The sequence below is a fragment of the Rhea americana genome, unplaced genomic scaffold (genome assembly GCF_003343005.1).
Source record: "Rhea americana isolate MKP2758 unplaced genomic scaffold, rheAme1 scaffold_240, whole genome shotgun sequence".
NCBI classification, from domain to species: Eukaryota; Metazoa; Chordata; class Aves; order Rheiformes; family Rheidae; genus Rhea; species Rhea americana.
The window spans coordinates 533,024-556,595 of NW_028186358.1; the positions used below are offsets into that span (position 1 = coordinate 533,024).

The window sequence follows — 23,572 nt, forward strand, 5'->3', positions numbered from 1 at the left end:
AAAAAAAAAAAAAAAAAAGATGCAGCCTTCACAAGAACGAACTGGATGATTCAAGCGGATTAAGCAGTAATCACAAGTTTACAGGAAGTTTTTAAGTCAGCTTTTGCACTGAAACAGCACGTCCAGAATATGACTTTTTGGATAGGTTGCACCTCACTGTAAGATGTCCTCTACAATCAGTGGAAGAAAAGCAGATACCTCCAGGAAGGGTTCAGTTTTGCACATTTTTATCATCTTTGGACAGAGTGAATTCTCCCCTGTGGGCCCCTATGCTTTACCACTATGAGGAAGTCTGGAGAAGATGCTTAGATCTTATACTAATAAAGCTGCATGGGATATATCCCACCTTTTGTTACCTAGGTTTTCCTTTCCCTTGATTTTTGGGTATTGTTATATTTACTTTTGCCAAAGATACAAAAAACATTACCTCTTGCTGAGCTGAAACGGCCAAGTCATATTCAGAAATAGGCACCACGTGCTTCTAAATTTTCACACCAAATTTGACAAACTCTATAGTCTACGAAAAATTAAAGAACTTCTAGGAACAACTGCCTCTAAATGCTAGTATTCTCTCTGAGAGATACTGTATAACAAAGAAGAACGAAACACTGTCTCAGGGTTTTCCCACCTTCTTTTTCTTTTTTTAGAACACACTGGCAGCAATTACATTTTTACTCTAGTTTCTTAAGGAAGCAAGGTTTCCATGATTATTCTGCCCAAACATGCATACATCATACATTCCTGTCCCTCCAGTAACTTTTTAATCCAACCTGATAAAAGCTTAGAGATTTCAAAGATATTAAGCCTTCAAAATATTTCACAAGAACAGGCTGGACATTGACGGCCAACAGATCAGAGTGCACATGGACAGGGATTTCAACATGAGCTCATCTCCTTTAGACACCACAGAATTCAAGCAGAGCACAACCACAGGAAACCAAGCTTCATTACTGGGAGATGTTTTATCTAAACCAATTCATCTCCCTCTATTCCAAAGGGTCTAAAAGTGTTACATTCATTTTTTCTTGGCTTCRTTTCCTAAGGAGCTGGGATTTCCCTCAGGAGACTCTTCCATGGCCCCRCTGACATCACTGCGAGGAAGCCTGCTGAAGAGCTTGTGTCTTCCTTTTTCTAATTGAAGGTCCTCGCCCCCAGTCCCATTCTTGGCTTTTGCCTACCCTGATTACTATCCCTTCCCTTCCTCTGTTCCTCCCTCCTCCCAGCCCCCAGATATTTATAGGCAGCGAGGTCATCTTTTTCTGCCTCTTTTCTAAGATGAACATATCCAGTTCCTCCACTCTCTCCTTCTAGGACATGCCCTCTAACCCTRTCGCCCATTTTACTGAGTCCTTTTGGACTCACTCCAGGTTTTTGATGTTCTTTTTCTATTCTGCATCTCAGTTCCAAATACCTCACGCTACTTGCTGTTTCCAAAGCAGAATAATAATAACCCAAGTTAATTTTTAACTAACTTTCCTCTTTCRCAGTTGTTTGTACCCTAAAAGTGATGAAAAATAAGCCCCAGTAAATTATTTTTTACGCTACTTCTACAAGAGACTTTTTCTTCAGGTAGGAAACATAACAGACTGAAGTTGTGACTTACCTAAAACTCACAACTATCAAGCCCACAAACATTAATATCACCATTCATGTTTTGCAGAGAGAAAGCTGAAGTGTGGGGAATTACATCAGTTTACCCACCGCCTCGGTGAGCCAGGGGCAGAGCCAGACTCTAATGGATTTTCAGTTATGTCTCTTAAGATTAGCCAACAAGCTTTTCTGATAAGTGCTGGGAAATGCAAGTCAGTTRAGGAAGTTCTGCAAAATGTGTCAGAAGACAATTTCCTGATTGAAAAAAAAAAAAAGAAAAAGCAACTGGGTGGTTAGTTACATTTCTAATGACTAACACGGAAGAAATCACTACTAACTTGAGACTTTCGGACTACTTGGATTAGATAGTTTAAGGGAACTTACGCACGATTACATCCAAGTTACAGAAATTTGGAGGAAGCAGATGACTCACCAAATGGCCTAAGACATGGAAGTGAGATGGACACAAAACATTCAGTTTTCTATGCATCTCATGCTGAGTTATTACAAATTTGCCAGCAAATCAGATCTACTCCCCCAACCCCCAAGGCAAAATCAGTGCCAGAACCATGTTGTTCAACAACCAAGTTAGGACTGTCTGTAACTCATTCCCAAATCCTCAGTCTCACTCAGGAGTATTTTCTCCAGTGATAAGGCTTCATCAGGAAACACAGCTGGATGGAGGAAGGAAATTCTGAGAAGCAAAAAAAATACTGGGGGTTCCAGGAAGTTCAACCAGATAGGAACTAATGGAATTTGTTTTTCTGTCTCCCCAGCTCCCAGTGTTCCTAAACAAGTGAGAAAATTAGAGGGAAAGTTTGTGGGGGGAAATTCTGGCAGATCTTACCCTGCAAAACAGGTCCCCACTGCAGGTCTCCAGAGAGCATCATAATTACAATTCAATATTTTCGATCACCTACTCACTCTGAGAAAAAACTGCAGACGTTTCCAGTTCAGGTCCACTCTTAAGCCCAGCCATTGTCTTCTTCCCACCTTTTTTTTTTTTTTTTTTAATTTGTATTTTTTAGAAAGGTCCCTGTATAGTTTTTTAAGGAGGTTTTATTTGGACACATGATTTATCAAAAATTTTAAAAAAGTTACTTTATGTTTAACATTCAGGAGAATTAAAGGTTGCAAGTGCCTAACATTAATAACACATATTCCAGCACCATTAAAACAATAGCTAAAGTAGTGTCTTCATTTTATTACTTCTACAGAAACTCCTTTTAATCCTTATGGTGAATAGAATTTTCTTCCCTTTCCAATTCCACTCTCTTGCAATCTTTACAACCCTCTAGCCAACTCCCCTTTCCTTTGATAAGGTAGATAATCCATATTTCAACATCCCCACTTACTGCATGGGTGTCAGTGTGACACAGAGAGCAGATCCATCAGCTTGATCAGTTCTGGGCTACTGAGCCAGTTAAAATGTGGGTCCAAGATCAGCTCTCCAGTTAAGACAGTTCGGCTTAAACTAGCAAAAAAAGGCTCCTGCCCGAGATTCTGCATTTCACAGGTCAAAACCATAAAGAGATTGCTGATGATCATACTAGGAAAGACTGCATATGATATTCAACAGTGTCTCTTTGACATCCTCTATTTGTTGACACACCATTTATCGCAGCAGCGGTTCAGAGGGGACATATTTTTGACATGTACTTCAGAGTAGCCCACGATTATCTTGCTGGGCCAGTGTCCTGAYCATGTTACTTGGCATTGTGTCCTTCCACTCATTTCCATTTTACCATAARCATAGATAAAGTTCCCCCAGTTTTACTCTTTTTTTTTCCTTCTTCTTCAAGCTTGGTATAACCTAGCCTATCAATCAGATCTAGCACCACAGTGCTGATTAGCATCAATATAATACTACTGCCAAGTTAGTTCTACAAGTTACAAGTTAGGTCATTTGCACATATGAAAAAGCTCAGAAGCAGTGGATGCGGCATCTCTTATAAAGTAAGAGGAGCTTCATAACCTCATAGAAGAAAAACTTGGCCTTAATGYCATCAGACAATGACACATATACTTGAATCTTTCGAAAACTTTCACATCTGTGATGCACAGAGAAATGTCAACGTCCACCCAAACAAGTCCATTTATASTATATGCATTCTATTGTTTCAAAATGTTCCCTGCTCCTTAAATGATCCATTCCATCTATCCACTTAATCTTCTTACAGGCTGAAATTGGAGGCTTTCAAGGCAGGGAGATATTCAAAACCCAGCTGGACAAGGTCCTCAGCAACATGCTCTAGCTGACCCTGCTTTGAGCAGGTTGCTTGGACTAGAGACCTCCACAGGTCCCTTCCATGTCCACAATTCTATGATTCTGTGAAAAGTAGTTCCTGCATGTTTGCATAAAGTTATATCCGAGACAGTCTTGATCCTTGACTAAAACAATTAGAAATCTGGGGAAAAAACCTACAGTGACTATCTTTGTCAAAAGCTCAAGAGTGGAACATCTCTAGTGAGAGCTGAGGACAGGTCATTCAGTCTGAATCAAATCCRTACTGAATGCTCTAATTGTATCTCTGAAAAAGGAAGAGGAATCTAACATTTAAGAAGGAGCTTTGAAGACAGGACTTCAATCTACAGAACCAATACATAACAGACATTTCCATATACCTTCTCAGTTGCAACTGTAGCTGGGAATGTGACTAAACTCCTTAACAAAAAGATGTTTCATGCTCACAAGAGCAATGTAAGCATCCCTGTTGCAATAAAGCTTTAAAAATTGGATTTATTGATAACAGCAGTTCTAGCACATACACAAGCATGGAAGCTGTCCTCATCTGCTCTGAACAGAGATGGCAGCATACAATTGTTAGTAGCTGCAGAGCTGGAGTAAAAAGCAACTGCAGACTACCACAGCTTGAAGGCATACCCCAGGGCTCTGATGGACACCAGGACTCTTCCTACGTTATCTCTGCACAGGAATAGATAGGAWAAACTAGCTTCCATGAGAATGACAGCACCTTCCTGCTCCTGTCGTGCTCTCTGCCACATCAGGGAAATGCCCAGTGTCTAGGGATTTCAAAACCAAATGCAAATAAACACAACGAACAGCACTGCAAATCCTCACGAGGCGGTTAGTGCCATGTTAAGCACCAGGCTCTGCATACCAGAGAGGGTAGGGAGAGTTCATAGGTGCAATGAAATGAAATTGCTCAGAGCTGAAGGGCTGAGCAATGCATTTTTCTTCTGAGCAAACTGCACAGATCTCTGATCCATGAAGGAAAGAAGAGAGAGAAAAGGAGAGAGAAAAAAATAATTGTGCTGCCTCTGGCTTTCTCTCCTAGTAGCTGCTTAGCAGCAGACGGTAGCCAGAAGACAAGGCAGTTCCAAATTACATTACCTCCTGCCTATATTTGCATGTGGACATGCAAATATACATGCAAATATACATGCAATCTGCACACTGAACAGGGAATAGTCTGTGACATTTTGCCAGAACTTCAAACCATTAGCTTACTGTTCATTTAGGGAAAGAGAAAAATCTTCACCTAGATCTTCAGCCACTAGATTGGTCAACAAATCTGCAAAATCTTACACAAGTTGCTACATGCTTCATGAGGAGGCACAAACACACACGATCTGCAGTGTCTTCTATTACCTGAGGAACAAATGCTCTGCAGGATAAAGTCCCTGAAGATACAACAGCACTTCCCAAATTTATAATTAGTTTCCAAAGATGGGGATATGTAGAGAAAATAAGATCTATTGTTTGGCCAGCCGGTGGGCAAAATCTACTGCCCTAATCATAGTTTTGTCTTCTATTGATTTGCATCAAACCCCAGTTTGTCTTGTTTCATATTGGTCTGGTAGTAAGAGAACTGAGAAGTAYATCCATGGACATTTTGGATGATCAGAAATGTTAATCAAGGGGAGTCTGTTGGTGAAACCTTATTTACAGTATTTGAGACCTCTTAGAGCTCTCACAGACTTCCAAGTCACCAAATGCCTATTTCAAGACAGCAATAAGTTAAGATCGTTTCTCTGTGGCTGAYGGCCTCTTCCCAAGCTCTTACCTTTCAAGCCAAGCCATGTGACWTATAACAAAGGTTTGTACTGTCATCCACAGCAGCAGACAAGACAGGACAGTTCATAATTTGTCTATGTTTCTTTCAGCCTCCTGGTTTAATTAATTGTAACTGTGTTTTTGTAGTTTAGAGAACTGTACTCAGAAAACTTACTTTTCCGTGCCCTACTAATAACTTACCAACTTACACCAAATTTACTGCAATTATAGCACTATACACAATAGCAGCAAAATCGAATCCTTCAAACAGTGTAATCCAAGACATCCAACTGAAATAGTCTGTATTTTGGATCAACAAATCTTTCCTGTGAAGAATCCCTAACGAATCCCTCTTTGTCCTTCACAAGCCTTGTCATTACAGTAGCATTTAGATAATCTAAAAACATTTTATTACCTGCACTACTATCCAGGATTTCTTAGAAAATTATCCCCCCCAACCCTCTCCTCCCACAAAATTCAGTATCACTGGCTTCCAGTGGAGTGCCTTCCAGAGACAGGATCCACCTAAGTGAGGCAAGAGCATCTTTAACAACAGGCTGGTTAACCTGCTGAGGAGAGTTTCAAACTAGGAATGAGAAAAGAGGGAAAGGACAGCCAACAGTCATGTAAGGAGGTGGAAGATCACATTGGCAAGCAAAGTGTATGGGGTGATGTAAACAGTAGGGACCTCGTATTCAACAGAATAGGGCTGAAAGGGGCCTACCCCAAGCATGTCCAYATAAACAAGTGCCTTCCACACAGGGATAGCTTTTATATCCATTCTGGGAAATCAGCACAAGCGGGCATCTCTTTGAAGTGTCTGTATGCTAATGCACGCAGCATGAGGAACAAACAAGAGGAATTAGAGGTCTGCCTTCAGTTGCAGAGTTATGATCTCACTGCAGTCAGAGACATGGTGGGTTAGCTCACACAACTGGAGGGCTGCAGYAGATGGAGACAGACTCTTTAAGAAGGTCAGGCCGGACGGGTGAGGAGGGAGAGTTGCCCTTTATGAGAGAGAGCAGCAGGAACGCATGGAGCTCTGCCTGAGGATGAATGATGAGCCAGTCGTAAGCTTATAGGCTGGGATTAGAGTGCAGACCAACACGAGTGATATTGTGGGTGTCTGCTACAGACTGCCTGATTAGGAGGAAGTAGATTATGCCTTCTTCAGACATCTGCAAGAAGCCTCATATTCGTAGGTCCTTGTTTTCATGGGGGACTTCAACCATCCTAATATCTGCTGAAGGGACAATTCAATGTGGCAAAAGCAATCCAGAAGSTTTATGAAGGGCACTGATGATAACCTCTCGATCGAGGAGCCAAAAAGGTGAGGACTCTGCTGGACCTCATACTTACAAACAAGGTAGAAATGCTAGGGGTGTAACAGTTGGGAGCAGCACTGACTGCAATGACCATGAGATGGTAGAGATCAGGATCCTGAGAGGAACGAAAAAAACGAAAAGAAGGATCACAGTCCTGCACTTTTGGAGAGCRGACTTTGGCTTTCTCAGGGAGCTGCTTGGAAGAATACCATGGGAGACCACCCTGGAGAAGTGTCCAGGACAGCGGGCTGRTATCACCTCCTCCAAGCTCAAGAACGGTCCATCCAAACAAGCAGTAAAATAAGCAAAGGTGCCAGGAGGCCTGCATCGACGAACAGGGAGCTCCTAACAAACCTCAACCAGAAGCATAAAACATACAGGAGGTAGACACAGAGAGAGCTGACACAGAAGAATTATAGAGACACTGTCTAAGCATGCACAAAGCCCATGGGGAGTTGAATCTGACAAGGAATGCAGAGGGTGACAAGAAGGGATTCTACAGATACATTATCAGCAAAAGGAAGACTACTGGAAATGTGGATCCACTGATGAATGTGAATAGAGACCTGGGCATAAAAGACATGGAGAAGGCTGAAGTACTGAACACTTTCTTCACCTCAGTCTGTTCTACTAAAACCAGCCTTCAGCAATCTCAGGTCCCTGAAACCAGTAGTAAAGTCCAGGACAAGGCAGACTTAGCCTCAGTGGAAGATGATCAGGTTAGGAAATATTTAAACAAACTGGAAATGCACAAATCTACAGGGTCTGATGAGAAGTGCAGCAGGAGCTGAGTGATGTCATTGAGAAATCACTCTTGATTATCTTTAAAATCCTTAAAAGGTCATGGCAACTGGGGGAGGTTCCTGAGGACAGAATTAAGCAAATGTTACTCCCGTCTTTAAGAAGGGCAAGGATCCAGGGAACTACAAGTTGATCAGCCTCAATTCTGTCCCTGAGAAGGTGATGGAGTAAATAATTATGAAGAACATTTCCAAACAAATGAAGGACAAGAAGGAGTGATTGGGAGCAGTCAGCACAGACTTATGAAGGGGGAATCAGGTCTGACCAACCTGATAAGACTTCTAGATGAACTGAGTGGCTGACTGGTGGATGAGGGGAGAGCAGTGGATGCTGTTCATCTTGACTTTAGTAAGGCTTTTGACACCRTTTYCCTTAACAGCCTTATAAACAAGCTGATGAAGTACAGATTAGATAAGCTGACTGAGAGCTGGACTGAAATACAGTTGAAGTGCAGGCTCACAGGGTTCTGATCAGCAACATGAAGACCAGCTGGAGGCCAGTCACCAGCAGCATGCACCAGGGGCCTATACTGGATGCAATACCATTTAATATCTTCATTAACGACCTAGATGATGGGACAGAGTGCACCCTCAGTAAGTTTACAGATGATACAAAACCGGGAGGAGTGGCTGATGGACCAGATGGGTGTGCTGCCATTCAGAAGAAACTTGACAGGCTAGAGAAATAGGCAAAGATGAACCTCATGAAATTCAATAAAGGAAAGTGTGAAGTCCTGCACCTGGGGAGGAATAATYCCATGCACAAGTACGTGTCATCGGCTGACCAACTGGAGAACACCTTTGCAATAAAGGACCTAGGAGTCCTGGCAGAGAGGCTGATCAATAGCCAGCAATGTGCTCTTGTAGCAAAGGCAACCAACAGTCTCTTGGGCTGCATCAGGAAGAGTGCTGCCAGCTGGTCAGGGGAGGTGATCCTTCCCCTCTACTCAGTCCTGCTGAGACCACACCTGGAATGCTGTGACAAGTTCTGGGCACCCAAATAAAAGAAAGACATGGACAGCTGGAGACGGTCCAGTGGGACCATGCAGATGATTAAGGCACTAGAGCATGTGACATACAAGGAAAGGCCGAGAGAGCTGGACTGTTTAGTCTGGAGAAGAGAAAGCTCTGGGTGGTGGTGGGGAGGAGGATCCTATCAATGTGCATAATTATATCTCCGCAGCCTCTCTGGATAAATATCTCCATCCTTGGAGATATGTAAAGCCCAAGTGGACCAAGTTTTGAGAAACCTACTCTAGCTGACCCTGCTATGAGCAAGTGGGTTGGCCAAGATAATCTCCAGAGGTCCTCTCCAACCCTTCTGTGATTCTGTCAAGTTAGAGAACAATTTTCAAGAGTACTGTGCAATGAGAATTGTGTTGAGAACACAATATACATTCCAGAAATTTCAAGTTTTTAAGCTGTGTCTTTTCCTCTAACTGTCAGAGACTTAAGAAACCCTTTAATCAGCAGTCTGAACATGTTTTCTTTTTCCAAATAATGTTTTGGACAAAATAGTCATGTCCCAATGTAAATCTGACATTTTGTATACTAGTATACCAGGCCTATTCTCTAAAAGCGCAAAACGCTGAAAAAATGCTACGGCAAACCTTGATCAGATTATACATAAACTTGAGGAAAGAATCTTTTCATTTAGTATTTCTTATTGTTCAGCCCATCTTTGAAATGATGAGCAAACCTCTGAAGTCGCTCAGCCTTTCCCAAACTTTGTGAAAATAAGGGCTGTGTGCTGTGATTGGCTAGTTGCTGCTAAATGCCAAATTATTTATAATATTTATGGAACTTTCAGATCAAGTAAAATTTATTTAGTGTGCACTGTATATTCCCAAACAGTGTAAAATTAAAATAATGGAGATTCCTAACTGATTCCAAAAAAGTTCTATCACAGTAGTTCATAAAAAAGTTTATTAAATACACTCTTATTTTCTACGCGTTCAGAGCATAGCCCTACATCTGGAACCTTCACACAGAAACACTGCGTTCACAGGCAGAAGATCCCTTGTTTTTGATAAATCATCTTGTTAGCAGAAAGACATTTGAATATGTTTTTGTTAAAAGGTAAAACTTGCAAACATTCAGGAGACAGATGAAGCCTGTTGTTTACCTGTGCCTTCGTATTCTTCTGTCGCTTCCCAAAAATGCAGGATAGATCATCTTCACTGCGGGAAGAGAGATCCTTACCTGGTGGACGTAAGGGAGGAAAAAAACCACAAACTTCACATTTAGTGATGGTACGTAAATTTGGTAACATAAACTATGACCCATGGAATTACAGAAATTGTTTTTGGAGACAAAAAAAGGAGGAGAATGTTAAAGACACTTAAAGACAGTTGTCCATATGCAGTAGGAAACGTATGGCTCCACCACGCAGTAGGAAATGCATGGAAAAAAAGGCTGGTGAGGGCACAGCTACAGCCTGCGGGTGTCACTCCACAGGGAAACTTGTATTAAGTCCTTGTTTTCCCCCACTATAATTGGCAGAGAAAACCAGAGAAGCAGTCTGCACTACTCTAGAGGGAAAGAAAAGCTGTATGCCCCTATACACAGGAAGAGTTCAGGAAGAAAATGCATGTCTTGGGGCTCTCCTGAGATTTCCCTATCTCTGACAAGGTTAGTCTCCTCCAGATAGTGAAAAAAAATCTATCTTTGCTCAGTGGGGACATTCCTTTGATTCATGAAACTGCTTCTGAAAAGCAAAACTCCCATCTCTGCAACATACTGGGTTATCCTGACCAAAATAATTGAAAGGTGAAATAGAATTTCTCTGATTTCCAGTAGGAGCATTATTCAATCTCAATGTTATGTAGCTGGTCAAATACCAGACATGGAACTAGGAGTGGAAAGAAAAAGAGCGAAGTAAAAGAGTGTGCTACAATATTCTGAGATGTCAATAAAAGTTTACTTGGGCTCACAGAGCAAAAGCCTCTATATTCAGTTCTCCACAGCTTATCTAATAAAATTCTAAAAAAACCAAACTAAACCAAAAAAAAANNNCCCACCCACCAAAAAAAAAATCCAAACAAACAAAAAACCCAACACAGAGTAAAATTTAAAAGGAAAAGCATAGTCCAGACAGGTCAACTGATATTACTCAAAGAGTCTGCCAGGATTTTATCCTACTCCACTTGATTGCCTGATTCCAAAATCACTGACCTCAACCAGACTAAGCAGTAGCAATGGACAAAAGAATCAAAATCTAGCTTTTCCACCTGTTTTTTCTTCTCCAAATCCTTAACTGCCAGCAGATGGTAAGCAGATAAATGGACTTAAAGCAGAAAGCATCATCTGAATTTCTAATGTCTCACTGCAGTAACCTTTATGAGATGTCTTTACCCAAGTGAGCCAGATGATACTGATATCTCTGCTGTTTACAGCTTTATCTTGGCCATGGCTTGGAACATGAGACTTGCATTCTTGCTACTCTTCCTTTCATTTCATACTTTCTTTACATGCCTTTATTTATTTACGGAATGCAATCCCCCCTTTTTTGCTTTCTTAAACAGAAACCCAACTTAGCTGACTGTCCAAGTCTTTTGCAGCATCACAGTGAAACTGCTACTAGAAAAGCAGCTGAAGTCAGCATCTTAATCTTGTATTGGTGCAGATTCACTAGATCCCAGTGTGGTTGCTAATACTATGTGTGGTGCCTATGCTCCTCCAGCAGCAAGGATGCAAAAACAGCACCAGAAACGGAAACTGTATTTTTTAATCACTGCTGCTCCCTTCTCCCGCTTTTGTGTTGCGCTTGTCTTGTTTAGTCTGCAAGGAAGCAGGATCGGACTTTAACAACATAAGCCACAACAACAACACTAGCCTCTCTCAAAAAACTTTTCCTTTTTCCCTGAAAAAGGACAATTTTCCTGTTTTACACCACAGAGGCTACCGTAAAACAGGGACCTATCTTATAGAAACACTGCAACCAAATAAATAAGGGACATTGTTAAGATGAAAGCTTTGCTCCATATTTTACATGCTGAAACCACATTTCTTTTTTGTCTATTTTTAGTAAAAGGTTAAGTCCAAATCAAAATAAATCCTCCCTGCTACTACCTCAAACAGGCCATGGTCTCTGTACTCAAAACCCTGAACCAATTCAATTGTTTAATGTTGTAAAGTGGTAGGGTCATGTTAACATCTTTAGCTCTCTAGGTTCAATTATTTCATCAAAAAATCCAAGCTTCAATACCAGAATTTGGCCTCCATTCAGAAGTAAATTACCTCTGTTTTAGCAGAGGTATTTGCTATCGAAAAAACATTAAATAGAACTTTAAGCTTAATAAATTAGCCATTAGTGGAAAATAGCATGGCTCTGATCCTATCCATATACAGAAAAACATATACACACCATGTGTACATGGTTGTGTGATAAGGGAACACAACCGGCAGAGAAATACAGTAAGTGATTGAACAAWGGTCAAAAGCAGAAATCAGGGACAGCTAAGCATTCAGCCATCGTTCTCTAAGAAAGACAAACTCCAGGAGTTCTTGATATAGCTTTTTTGGCTACTGATTCCTGTCCTAATTCACCCAATAAATTATCTGTTAGACGTAGGAGGGCTTTCCTATTCCTGCATTCGGGTTTAATCTGATCAGTGGTCTTATGCACATGATCTCTTAGCAGGGGCTACTGCAGACTGCAGAGGATAGTGCTGTACAGATGCCCAAGTAAATGTTTTTTCATATCCCCCTTTGCATCCCCTTCCTCACTGCTTGCCCACACGCACATCACCCAGAATATTTATCATTCCTCTGGTTAGCTTATGGCTCCTACAGGCAAAAATTGATTTACTCAATAACATTAGCCAAAGGTATCCAAAGTAGCCCAAAATAGGAAAGGAATAGCGTATTATAGCTTTAAGCAGGTTGCTTCAGGGAATATTTCTAAACTAAGATTTTAGTTGCCAAATGTAGACCTCAGAAGGTAACAGATCATCTTGACATACGTGTTTTTCTAATCTTGGCTAGAGGCTATGAAACAACAAAATTCCTCTTACCTTTCGCAAACTTCATATAATGGACACGTTTCTTGGAAGATTTGGATTTTTCTTCAAGACTAAATCTCTTCTGATCATTTGCTGAGGACTCTTAAGAAAAAAAAAAAGTTCCAGCTCCATTAGAGAAACACTAACCACAGAATTCAAATATCAGTATATTTAACTTTCCACCTCGGAATTAAGTCTCAACAACACAGCACAACATATTACTGAAGAAAGCATGGCAAGTCTTGCCTGAGATACGTTACTGCATGACTTTTTTGCCACATTTTCTTCCCTTCCCATTTCCAACCTACTGAAAAAGGAGATAGAGGTACTTCAAATCAAAGGCAAAGTCTGATTTAATATAACTTCTATGGTGAGCAGAGACTGATCAGGCCAGGATCTATTGTGCTGTTTATCACAAAACCATCTCCACTGCCAGAGTCTGAGAAAGCTCTAAGAAACACACAATACAAAATAAAACAGTAAACGTAAGTGGATAGAGAAATCAAACAAACAAATCCAAAATCACAGCAGACCGGCCTTCCACTTCCAGCAGTACTCGAAGCGCCTCTATCCAGACGTAGTATGATACATCTACGTAAGGAAATTAAACAGCAGTAGCGCTTTAAGATCCCTCAGGCCAACTGGAACAAACTGCCATATCTATATTATTTGTCTCCTAGCTTCCAGAACAGAAGGCTGCATTTAAATTGCCCACTGGGAATGGTCTATGAACCTCTCTCGGCTAATTCCCAAATTTTGCTCAGGAGTTGCTTGCACTTACTGTTGCAGGCCAAAACCACGTGAAGGACTATTCTAACTATTTAACAGCAGAGAAGGCAAGTTTTTGTGCCTTGGCAGGTTAATTTCCAAGTACAAATGAACTCTCTGCATACACAGAGCCTGCTAATCTACAAGAAAGTCTTAGAAGGAGGTAGCCTGCTGTCCTACAAGAACTGCTTCATTGGTGCTGTCCTGAAAAGGAAYAGGCACTAGGGGATTCTGTGCTCAATGACTGCAGAAAAAGCTATGCAAGTCTGATGTCTTTTTCTCTCAGTGGTAGCTGATAGGGAAATCAGCCCATTCCTTAGGGGCCAGGTTGAGCCACCTTTTTCACATAATTCCACTCCTGAATGCTCTGCAGACCAAGCTTTTTGACACTGGAATTACAGATTTCCAAGGTTTGAGAGGCAGTGCCACTTGATGATAGCCATTGACCTAAAAATGAAATCTGCAGCCTGCAGTGGGAGAGTTTACTGCCAGAAAGCAGCCTCAGTTCTGTTCTTGCATTTATACACGAAACCCTAATGAGAGGAGGAAGTACTAGCAAATCCAGTTGTAGACAGAATCTGCACTCAGCTTAAAAAATCCTTTAAAAAAGAGGGGTCTATGGGGAAAGTGAGCATCACAAGGTAGAATATCCTGACCAGAGATGAGGAACTTCGGAGTCTCCTCTCTGATTCACTTGTACTGAAGGGAATATTACACAGCAATAGGTTTCTGCAAGGCTTCTTCCTGCACTTCTTTCTTACAGCAAAAGGAGCACCAGCACCGCCTTGTGCTGTAAAGAGGAATTTCACTACTGAGCATTGAAGTGTACTCATGTTTGCAAAGAAGAGGTACATCACTGTCTCTTCTAGTGACTGCTAATATYTCTAACGAGCTGAGCAAGCGCTGCAGGAATATTAGCACACCCTTTAAAGCGATTCAGTCACTGCAATAAAGTTCCTTGGCATTTTTATCGCAAGTTTGATACAGATGACTATTCCAAAGCACACTGCAGACGTGGCCAGCATGTTCATCCCATTTTACAAATGGGAAGGAGATACAACCACCATCAYTCAGGATCCCAGCAGAAGAGGCAGGAATCAAACCTCCTCATTAAGTGATTGGCTAGAAAAAGTGAAGAAATCTAATGCTATGTAGATCAAGGGTATTTGAATGTTGGCATACAAACACCCACAGGGCCCTTCCTTCCTGATGTCTAATTACAATCCAACTCTGGCAACTACACCAGTTATTTAAGAACAATGAAGTTTTTCAGCTGACTTTTAATGCAATTTGAAAYTGGACAATGGCCAAGCATATAACATTTGATCTTGGAGCACAGCTGCAGGCAGAGTTATCTGGATGAGTTCTGCCAGCTTAAACAGTTGCCAAAAAACAAGTTTCGGAGCAGTGCTTGCAATCTGCAAATCRCCAGACTTGATTCTTACTGGGACCTTTCAACTTGCACCCAAATTTATCCTCAGTGATGGAAATCCCTTGTCATAGTTGCTAGAAAGACCACAGAAAAATAACTCCRTACAGCAGAGAGAAATATGGCTTTAGCGGGCCACTTTGCATCAGTACAGATGACCCAGGCAACACAGCATATGTTTAGGAACAACTCAGCCTTGCTCAATGAACCTGCCTCTGTGCTGACTCATTGTGTCCCTGGGCAAGTCATTTCAACTCTCCACTCATCAGTTAGCAGTTTTCCCACCAGTTACACCTAACCAATCTTCCTATAGCTCAAGTTGGAACTTGGGTAGGATTTATACATAAAGACAGACAGCAACTTTTGGAATTTCCCCACAATATACTATTTTACCCCTTTAGGATTTTAACTACAGCACCTAGCACCACTGTGTGGCCTCAGATCACAACTAGGGCTCCACAGCACAAGGATGATTAACAAAGCAATTAAGAAAAAAAAAAAAATCTTCAAGCCTTAGGTCCAGAATTTTAATCCTACTTTTCTGGATTGTCATCAATTACAAGTCAAGGAATGAACTTTAYTCCTAAAAAACTAATTTGATCCTTCTTGTAATTGACTCTCCTCCTCCTCTTTCCACCCTCCTTCTCCTAGAAGAGCTTCTGCTCTCAATTTGCTGAATTCACTAGGGTGACAATTCTGCTACTGGCAGCATGTGCACATTCTGCTTTGTCCAAACAGATCCCCTTGATTTAATGATACTCCACAGAGGCTTGTTCAGATATACAGCTAGAGTCTGAACTTGAGAGATGTACCAGTCTAACTAAAGGAGAGACGATAAACCAACTTTGATGCACGTAATTCTTTCTGTAAATTTACGCCCACCAGTTAAGCATTAATTCATTTTTCAAAAAAAAAAAAAAAAAAAAGGTCAGACTGTACATATACCAAGAGCTTTTCAAAATTAGACAACTTTATAAATAGATCTTTTTGGGGAAGCTGTAGTTTGCCCACTTGTGTGCTCTACATCAGGGTTAGAAAAATCACATTATACCACACTCAAAACAGAAATGTATAACTCTGAGCCAAAAGCTAAAACGCAGTTCTTTGAGGGCAGGAAAAACAGGCATTTATGAAGCCACYAGAGCATGCGAGCCCGACGTGACAGTTTCTTAGCTAAAGAAAGGCAAATGCGTCGCAATGGTGAATGTTTTTGTTGTGAGCTTTCATATTCGTTCTGGCTGCTTTTCAAAGAAACAAGTGCTGTTGTAGTACATCCCAGCAAAAGGTCCCCTATGTTGTGGTCCTGGGTAAAATGCACAAATTAAAAATTGTAATGCTTGCTTTCTCAACAGAAAGCCTTTAACACGAGTCTGACCCAGAGCAAAAACAATACACTAAGATTTACATATCCAATCAGACAGACTTTAGCATGATCATTGATGATATGTCCTTCTGCTCTGCTCCCACTGATTTTCAGCAGGAGGGGGAAGAAGTGGAGTTGTCAACCTCAGCAAGGATACTATTAGCAGCCCAAAGGATTAGRTCCCAGCTAGCCTTTTAAGACAGAAAGAATGGAAATCCTGCTAAGCTTCCAGCATCTGACTGAGCAAAGCATGAACCTACCTGTTTCACCCTGTCCATGGCAATCATTCAGTTCAGCCAGAAGCTGGTTGAAGTCATCCTGATGAGCAATCCAGCTGTCCTGTAAATATCATCCACGTGAATAARGGACAAGAACTTTCAGTCCTAGCAGAAGTTTTGCTTCAAAAGTACATTTAGACTCYGCACTCTGAGAAGTAACTTAATTGCAGGTTCCACCCTTCTTGGTGGAAGAGGAGCTCCAAAACTCCACAGGTGGCAATGCTAACAGCAGCTTGCTACAGTCACTCTAAAGTGCAGAACTGATAAGAGTTGTGTTTGCATGTCTTCAAACAATACTGAGCTGCTGCTGGCTCTGYGTGCTCTAGTTTGGGCAAGATGTTTGCAACAGTAGGCAGGAAATATTAACATGATTTTCCGGCAACAATGTTACATGAGATGTTGACTCAGAGTCCAGCACCTTTAGGACCAAATTCTGCCTTCTCTATATACCTGAACTTCACTCAGAAAGGTGACTGTTCCAGAAGGAAAGGTAGAAGGCATAAAGCTAAGCTTGGCAGCATTTACAGAAGAAACACAGAAGAAGCAAGCATTTCAGTAGTTTACTAGGAAGCATCCATTCTCTGAACAGCCTCCTGTACTCACTTCCAAATAGCTGCTTTCTCCCAAAACACCCAACAGAGCATAACTAAACTGAAGGTCAAGAGTTTCTGCGGAGATGTTCACGCAGGTGTRTGCTGTCACCAAAGGTGACAGCCAATTTCACTAAAGTCTCATTAAATAGATTGTGCTTTAGCTGAAATGGGAGCCACATTYTCTTACCTGGGTCTAGTGCTCACCTCATAATTGATGGCTGCTCCTAACCCCAACATGTTGTTTTTCACATGAACCTTGATATGTTCTGTATTCCCTTGCTCCTGAGCCCCGAGACCCTAAGGAGGATTTAAGGGCAAAAGTGTAATAATTCTTCTGCAGCGACTAAGCAACTAGAGCTTTTGTACTGTAAGACAAGTTGTAATGAAATACAGCAATAAACCACAAGTTACTATTTATTTGCTTGCCTGCAACTTAAATCATTTGCAGGCATTAGCACACACTAGATATTAAGTATTTTTAATTTATTACTAAAGCCTTCAGCGAAATACCATAAACGCTAAAATACCAACAACATTATGTAGTTGGGTGATTACTCAGGAAGCCACCTGACATTCCCAAACAACTCCAAAGTGTTTACTATTTTAAAACAAAAYACTACACAAAATGAACGTGTCTTTCACCAAAAATACAGCTGCCATTGCAAAGACAGCTGCATAACAACAGCTATCAGGCACAGGAAAGCTCACACTGCATAATGAAGCTATGTTGGGGGTAAGGGGCAGAGAAAAGATCAGAATGAAGCTAATAGAACCTTAAAAATATCTTCTATAGCATTCACACCCACAACTGAGTAAAGAGATGGGGGCAAAAAAATGTTGGTTTTGTCTGTTCTAAAAACCCTAAGCACTCACATCTGAGGAACAAACTTTGGGCTCAGTATTTTCATTTTTCATCTACATGACTGGGGGCGGGGGGGAAGACAAAGCATTCATCTGAGTTTATACTGAAATGGGGATATAAAACCTTCTGGTACAGCTGTAGCTGTTGTAAAGAAAGATCCTGCAGCCCWAGCTAGGAAACTTATTGTGAGGAAGATGAGGGGAGATGACAGACACAAAGCAACACAGGGCCTTCTTCCACACCCTGACACAGTGTTCGTAACAGCAAAGGCGTTATCTATCCTGAAATGAGCTGGCTGCCTAAAATATAAACAAAACATTTGACAGCACTTTTTCTACTACTGGGTTTACTTTCGTCTTACACACAAACCAAGCATGCATGCACCTTTACATAGCAAGACAGTTCTTAGTCACATAGTTTAACAGTTTGCTCTAAAGCCTAGTGAAACTGATGCCAGTTCCTTGATTTCAGTAGTCTTTGAATCAAATACCACTGGTTGTTTCTGAAATTAYAGGCAGGCAGAAGATTTATATGTACTAAATATAAGCCAGTTTTGAGGCAACAGCAGGCTACAATGAGAAATCCAAAGCAGGCTTATTTTTATCACTGTGARTTTTAATGTATCCATAGAGTTGAAAAGAGTCCTAATTTTGTTCCTTTTAAARGGGGCAGGGAAAGGAGTTGAACGAGAAGAGTTAGATATATTGTGGATTTTCTTCGTGTTTCATTGGTGATGCAAGACCTGAAAACATGCTGATATGCAAGCCTAACTCCCAGCTTTGCTGAGACATCTTTGGAAGTTAAACTGCTTTAAAGGGAGAGCTGAGATGTCTTCATTGACCTGGAGAGTTATTCTTAGCACCAAAGTGAAGACACCTCACTCCCTCACCCCACAGGTATAGGCTGGAGGCAGAAAGGAATACAGCCCACATGCTATATTTCAGCTGTTCAGGGAACACATCAGAAGTAACCTTTAAAAAAACAGGTAAAAGATTAAAGCAGACCCTGGGGTTGGTTAAAACAATACAAAAGGCCAGGGAGAGAACTGAAGGGAAGAGGGGAACTTAGTCTTCTCTAATACTCACCTGATTTTATGTCCCTGCTCCTKCTTTTACCGGGGGACATTACTTTGTTTGGGGGGAGCGAGGAATGGAAAGCAAGAAAGCCACAAGTTAGTRAGTATCTGTTCTGTGAGCTCGTTTTCTCTGTGTTCTCAGCAGACTTTAAGAATAAATCATAAAAAAAGAATATGGCTGTTTACATGCTGCAACCAAGAGTCACCTGTAAGTCTTCCACCCAGATCTCTTCTCTTCCCAGTGTTTTTTGTTCAGAAAYAACTTAGAGACAACCTTTCAGCCAGACAATTCTCCTGTAAGGCATACCTTTCCTTTGGACCAGCCCATCTTTTCCAACATCTTCTGGCCAAATTTAGATTCATCTTTACTCCAGGCACTGTTTCGTGGATCCACAGACCACTTCTGCCTTCTACGGGCTACAGCAGGAAGGAAAAGTTAGGCTCCATTTACACTGTGCTTACAGTGTGCTTATTATTTATTTCTAATCAATTCAGGAGAAGTCCTTCATTTCAAAAAACAGAACCTATGCCAGACCAAACATGTTTTGGGGGTTATTTTTACCAAATTATATATTGCAAAAAAGTCCAGTGAAAAGTATCACTATTAATGTGAACAATGCCATAGCAAAATAGCTATGGAATTTATCATTCCTGGGGAAGGGCTTTAAGGGTTGTCATTTAAACTTTATTTTATATTTGGCTTCAATAGGTAATCCAAAGCAGAATAGATGTCAAAGCTGTTTTTCCTAGTTTTGACAAGTGTTTACCGTGCATCCTTCATCTTATCCAGAATACAGCGGATCTACGATCTGCTTTCATAACAAAAAGCCAAACTCCAAATAAAATCTAAACATAGATATGGAATGACAGAAATCTCTCGAATTTCAGATTTTGGATATACCAAAAAATGGCTTATTCAGAAATCCTGCAAGAGTTAACGGAAATTACTGTAGGTGCAGAAATCTTCAGGATCTGGGCTCTTCTGTCTGAAATGTACTACTGAATGAACTACAATGCCCTATGGCCATACACATATGTTTGCCTATATCACTATGAATAGCTTCACTGAAATCAAGGAAGAAAAGTTAGTACAGTTAGCCAGTCACATTAACTGTGCACCTAAACATATGCAGGAAGAAAACTTAAATAAAACAAGATGAAAAGAATGGGGAGATAGGAAGATCACAAACTTTAAATAAGATGGGAAACGGAGAATCGATATGACTGATTAATTCAAGACCGTAGTGTCCACCAAGACATTTTCACAATAATCAGGAAATCAACTTTCCATAAAATAAAGTATTTACAATCTGGGCCAGAGAGAGAGAATACTATAGTGAAGTTGAATTTATTTTTAGCTTCGTCGTAGTTTTTTCCTACATAAAAATTAATACTACCAACAAGTGTGTTTGGGGTTTTTTTTTTAAACATTCTTTTGAAACTTCAAAGCTCTAAATRGACTCTGTAGGACAGTCCCTTAAAAAAGTTTTTACTTTTTAAGTTTGATAAGGAATTCAGAAAACACGAAACATCSTATAAAAAAAGATTTTACAGTATAACTGGCTCAGTGCTATGACAGAAATGTATACAGCTCTCGTTTGGTTCACTTCTCTATAGGCAAGTGGTTGACCTGTACCCATCAGGAAGCCTTCAGAAAAGCAAACATTGCTACAAACCCTGTGCTGGTAACACAAGCTGGTAAAACGCTACTGTGGACTGTGATTTTTACATGGGCCCAAGCAAATTAGGCTTCTTGCCTGCTCCACTGGGAACAAAACCTCTGGCTAGGTGGTTCACTTCACTCACTTATTGTAGTGTTTGAGACAGTCAGCTAGGAATTTGGGGCAATCAGCTTCATATGCTTTATCATCTTCCTTCACTCAAGATACAAACTAGGGACTCAAGTTTCAGAGTGTTTATAAGGGGACTGAGTTAAAATTTTATCAATCAAGCTGGGCACAAAAAGGTTAAGGCCTACTGAAACTGGGAAAATCTTGGCCTTTATTTGCTTTAGTACCTGAGCATGAAACAGACAACATTAAGGTTAATAAAAAGAACAAATTCAATAGAGAAGRTTATGTTCTCCAGCTGAGCAGCAGCCTTCCTTTTCAGTCATATGCCTTAATTAGTGCCTTTGTTTAAAATCTCTCAATTAGCAACAATGCTACTTCACTGAGTCACTAAAATCAAATTGCTCTGTATTTTTTTTAATTCTTTCCAACATACTCAGTACTCTCATCTACTATTTCACTCTCTGTAAATAGTTCCACAAGTGGTAAGGGTACAATTCCAAGAAATTAAAGTCAATGCAATTCACACAGTTATAAAGTACAATGTGTATCTAAGGATTTGTCTRTGTAGTAGAAGTAATCCATGTCAAGTGAATGTGTGAATTTAAATTAATTTCCAAATTGAATTGTCTGATGTAGTTCAACTAATCCACTTTAAAAATTAATTTTGATTAATTTTCCTGAATATCTCTCTGTAGACAAGCCCCAAGACACTTTACTCCCAGTAGAATTCCAGTAACAAAACACAAGGAGACTTAACACAGATTTCTCAAGCTTGAAATTTTAAGAGACCTTCCTCTTCCTAGCATTTTTTAAGGGATTTTAAAGTGGTTAGTTCTCACATTTCTGTCACGTTAACACAGTCTTATACAATCTCATGTCACATATAGCAATCCTAAAATCATCTACCTTCTCCAAACAAACGATAAAAAAGAAAAAAGGTATTTAGCCTAAAAYTTGTCACAGATATTTGCCCACAGAGGTCTTTCAAAAACCTCTCTTCCAGATAAGAAGTTCAACTCCGAAATTAACACCAATGTTCTGAGTTGCTCTTAGAAAATGATGCTAGAGATTTAATGAAATTCTGGGCAAGCAGCACCATCCAGTGGAGAAAACAATAATTTCTACAGATACTTCTGTTTCTTAACTCWGAGGCCCCACTATTTGGAAAAGATCTATTGCTAAACTGTTTTGCCTGGATAAGTATATGCACCAGACAAGGAACTAAACCATAAATTTTCTGAAAACTAGGAGGCACTCAAGAAATCTGGCTCACTAAATTCAGTCCCCAAAATGACTAAATCCTATGTTTTCATTCCTAAATCCTTCTAACCCACTACTCCAACTTCTAATTTTGCCCATGTTTCTATAGCATCTTTGCTTATGGGTTCCCATCCAAACCAGATCTGTGCGCCTACATACAGTGATAACAAGGACAATAATAAACAGATTGAATTAGTCTTCAATGACCAGGAAAAGAAAAAGATTCTGTCTGTGGACTGTAATTTTTTTATTCCAAGCTATTAAACCAATCAATAAAWTTTTCCCCTCAAAATGAGCACCACTAAGACAGACAGTTAATTATCAGTTTATTAAATCTCTGAGCTAAAAATAAATGAAAAATAAAAGCTAACCTTTTGCCCATTTCTGCTATTGATAAATTTTTAAAATTCAAACTACATAAGCACACAGTGATTGGGTTTACCCTTTCTCAGTCTAGTTGTTATTTTAGGTTTCTGAAATGCAGGTGCTTTCACAGTTGTAGTAAAATCAATTAACCCTCCCCTCCCCAACTCTTTTGGGATTAGTTCGAGCATGAGAACTTGATCCAGAATCACAAACAAAAATACAAGTCTATTACGTGGCCTTACTGCATTTCCAAGTGATGAACCAAAACCTACAGTTCTGGAAAGGTGGATCCCTGTAGTTAGATTTGTTTTTTAAGACAATTAATTTCCAAAGGTGGGGTTTTTTTTTTTTTTGATCTTAACTATATCTAGAAGCATTAACGCAGCATTACAATACTGAAACTTGTGGCAAATAATAATAATAAAAAAAACTTAAAAAATGGTACTAACAAAGTTTACATCTGAAATAATCAGAAAGTTACATGTGTAAAAGCAATTTTATTTKCAACAATTCAGAGCTATGTTTCCCAACAGGAACCACATTTTCTATTCAGCCATTAAACTTATGTCCCTCTTTGCTACATTTAAGGAAAAAAGCCTATTAGATCTTCCGCTCTCATTTTCGGGGTGTCCCGACAACAGTTAATCTTACCAATAAAACCTAACGGCATTAACGGCAACCGCAGAACTACGCTAGACCTGTCACACAGAAACCTACACGAATGCAGTATTCAACTGTTACTGCGCAACTATTATTAGAAAAACTTCTTGTGTCATTAGCACTTTCCATTAATAACAGCAAATACCGCATACGTGTAGCTGAAAGGCTTATACATAGTTTTACGTTTACTAGAGAAAGCTGCTTTACAGAAATGCTCCTGAATTTGGAAATCAAGGTGGCAAAAGCTTTTTATTTCTGCTCCCAGGGAGCCCACGTTATCTCACTCAGAAAACTACGCGCCTGAAATCGTTCGTGTTCTACCTTCCCCTTCCCTCAGGGCAGGGTTTCGCCCTGACCCCCGGCCCCGAGGCGCCCGCCCGGGGAGCGCC

General features: G+C 40.4%; 1 protein-coding gene across 3 annotated transcripts in view; it reads right to left on the reverse strand.

Moving 5' to 3' along the window:
- PINX1 (PIN2 (TERF1) interacting telomerase inhibitor 1) overlaps positions 1–23,572 on the reverse strand; it is a 65,801-nt gene that overhangs the window by 41,975 nt on the left and 254 nt on the right. The window contains exons 2-6 of one of the 3 annotated variants that reach the window (XM_085306506.1): positions 19,412–19,521; positions 17,372–17,464; positions 16,557–16,635; positions 12,749–12,838; positions 9,859–9,935 (exon numbers count right to left, since the gene is read on the reverse strand). In XM_085306506.1, coding sequence (XP_085162632.1) covers positions 9,859–9,935; positions 12,749–12,838; positions 16,557–16,635; positions 17,372–17,464; positions 19,412–19,521 — 449 coding nt within the window. Of the gene's footprint in view, positions 1–9,858; positions 9,936–12,748; positions 12,839–16,556; positions 16,636–17,371; positions 17,465–19,114; positions 19,168–19,411; positions 19,522–23,572 lie in introns of those variants that run through there. The other 2 variants (XM_085306508.1, XM_085306507.1) reach the window with 2 other exon arrangements.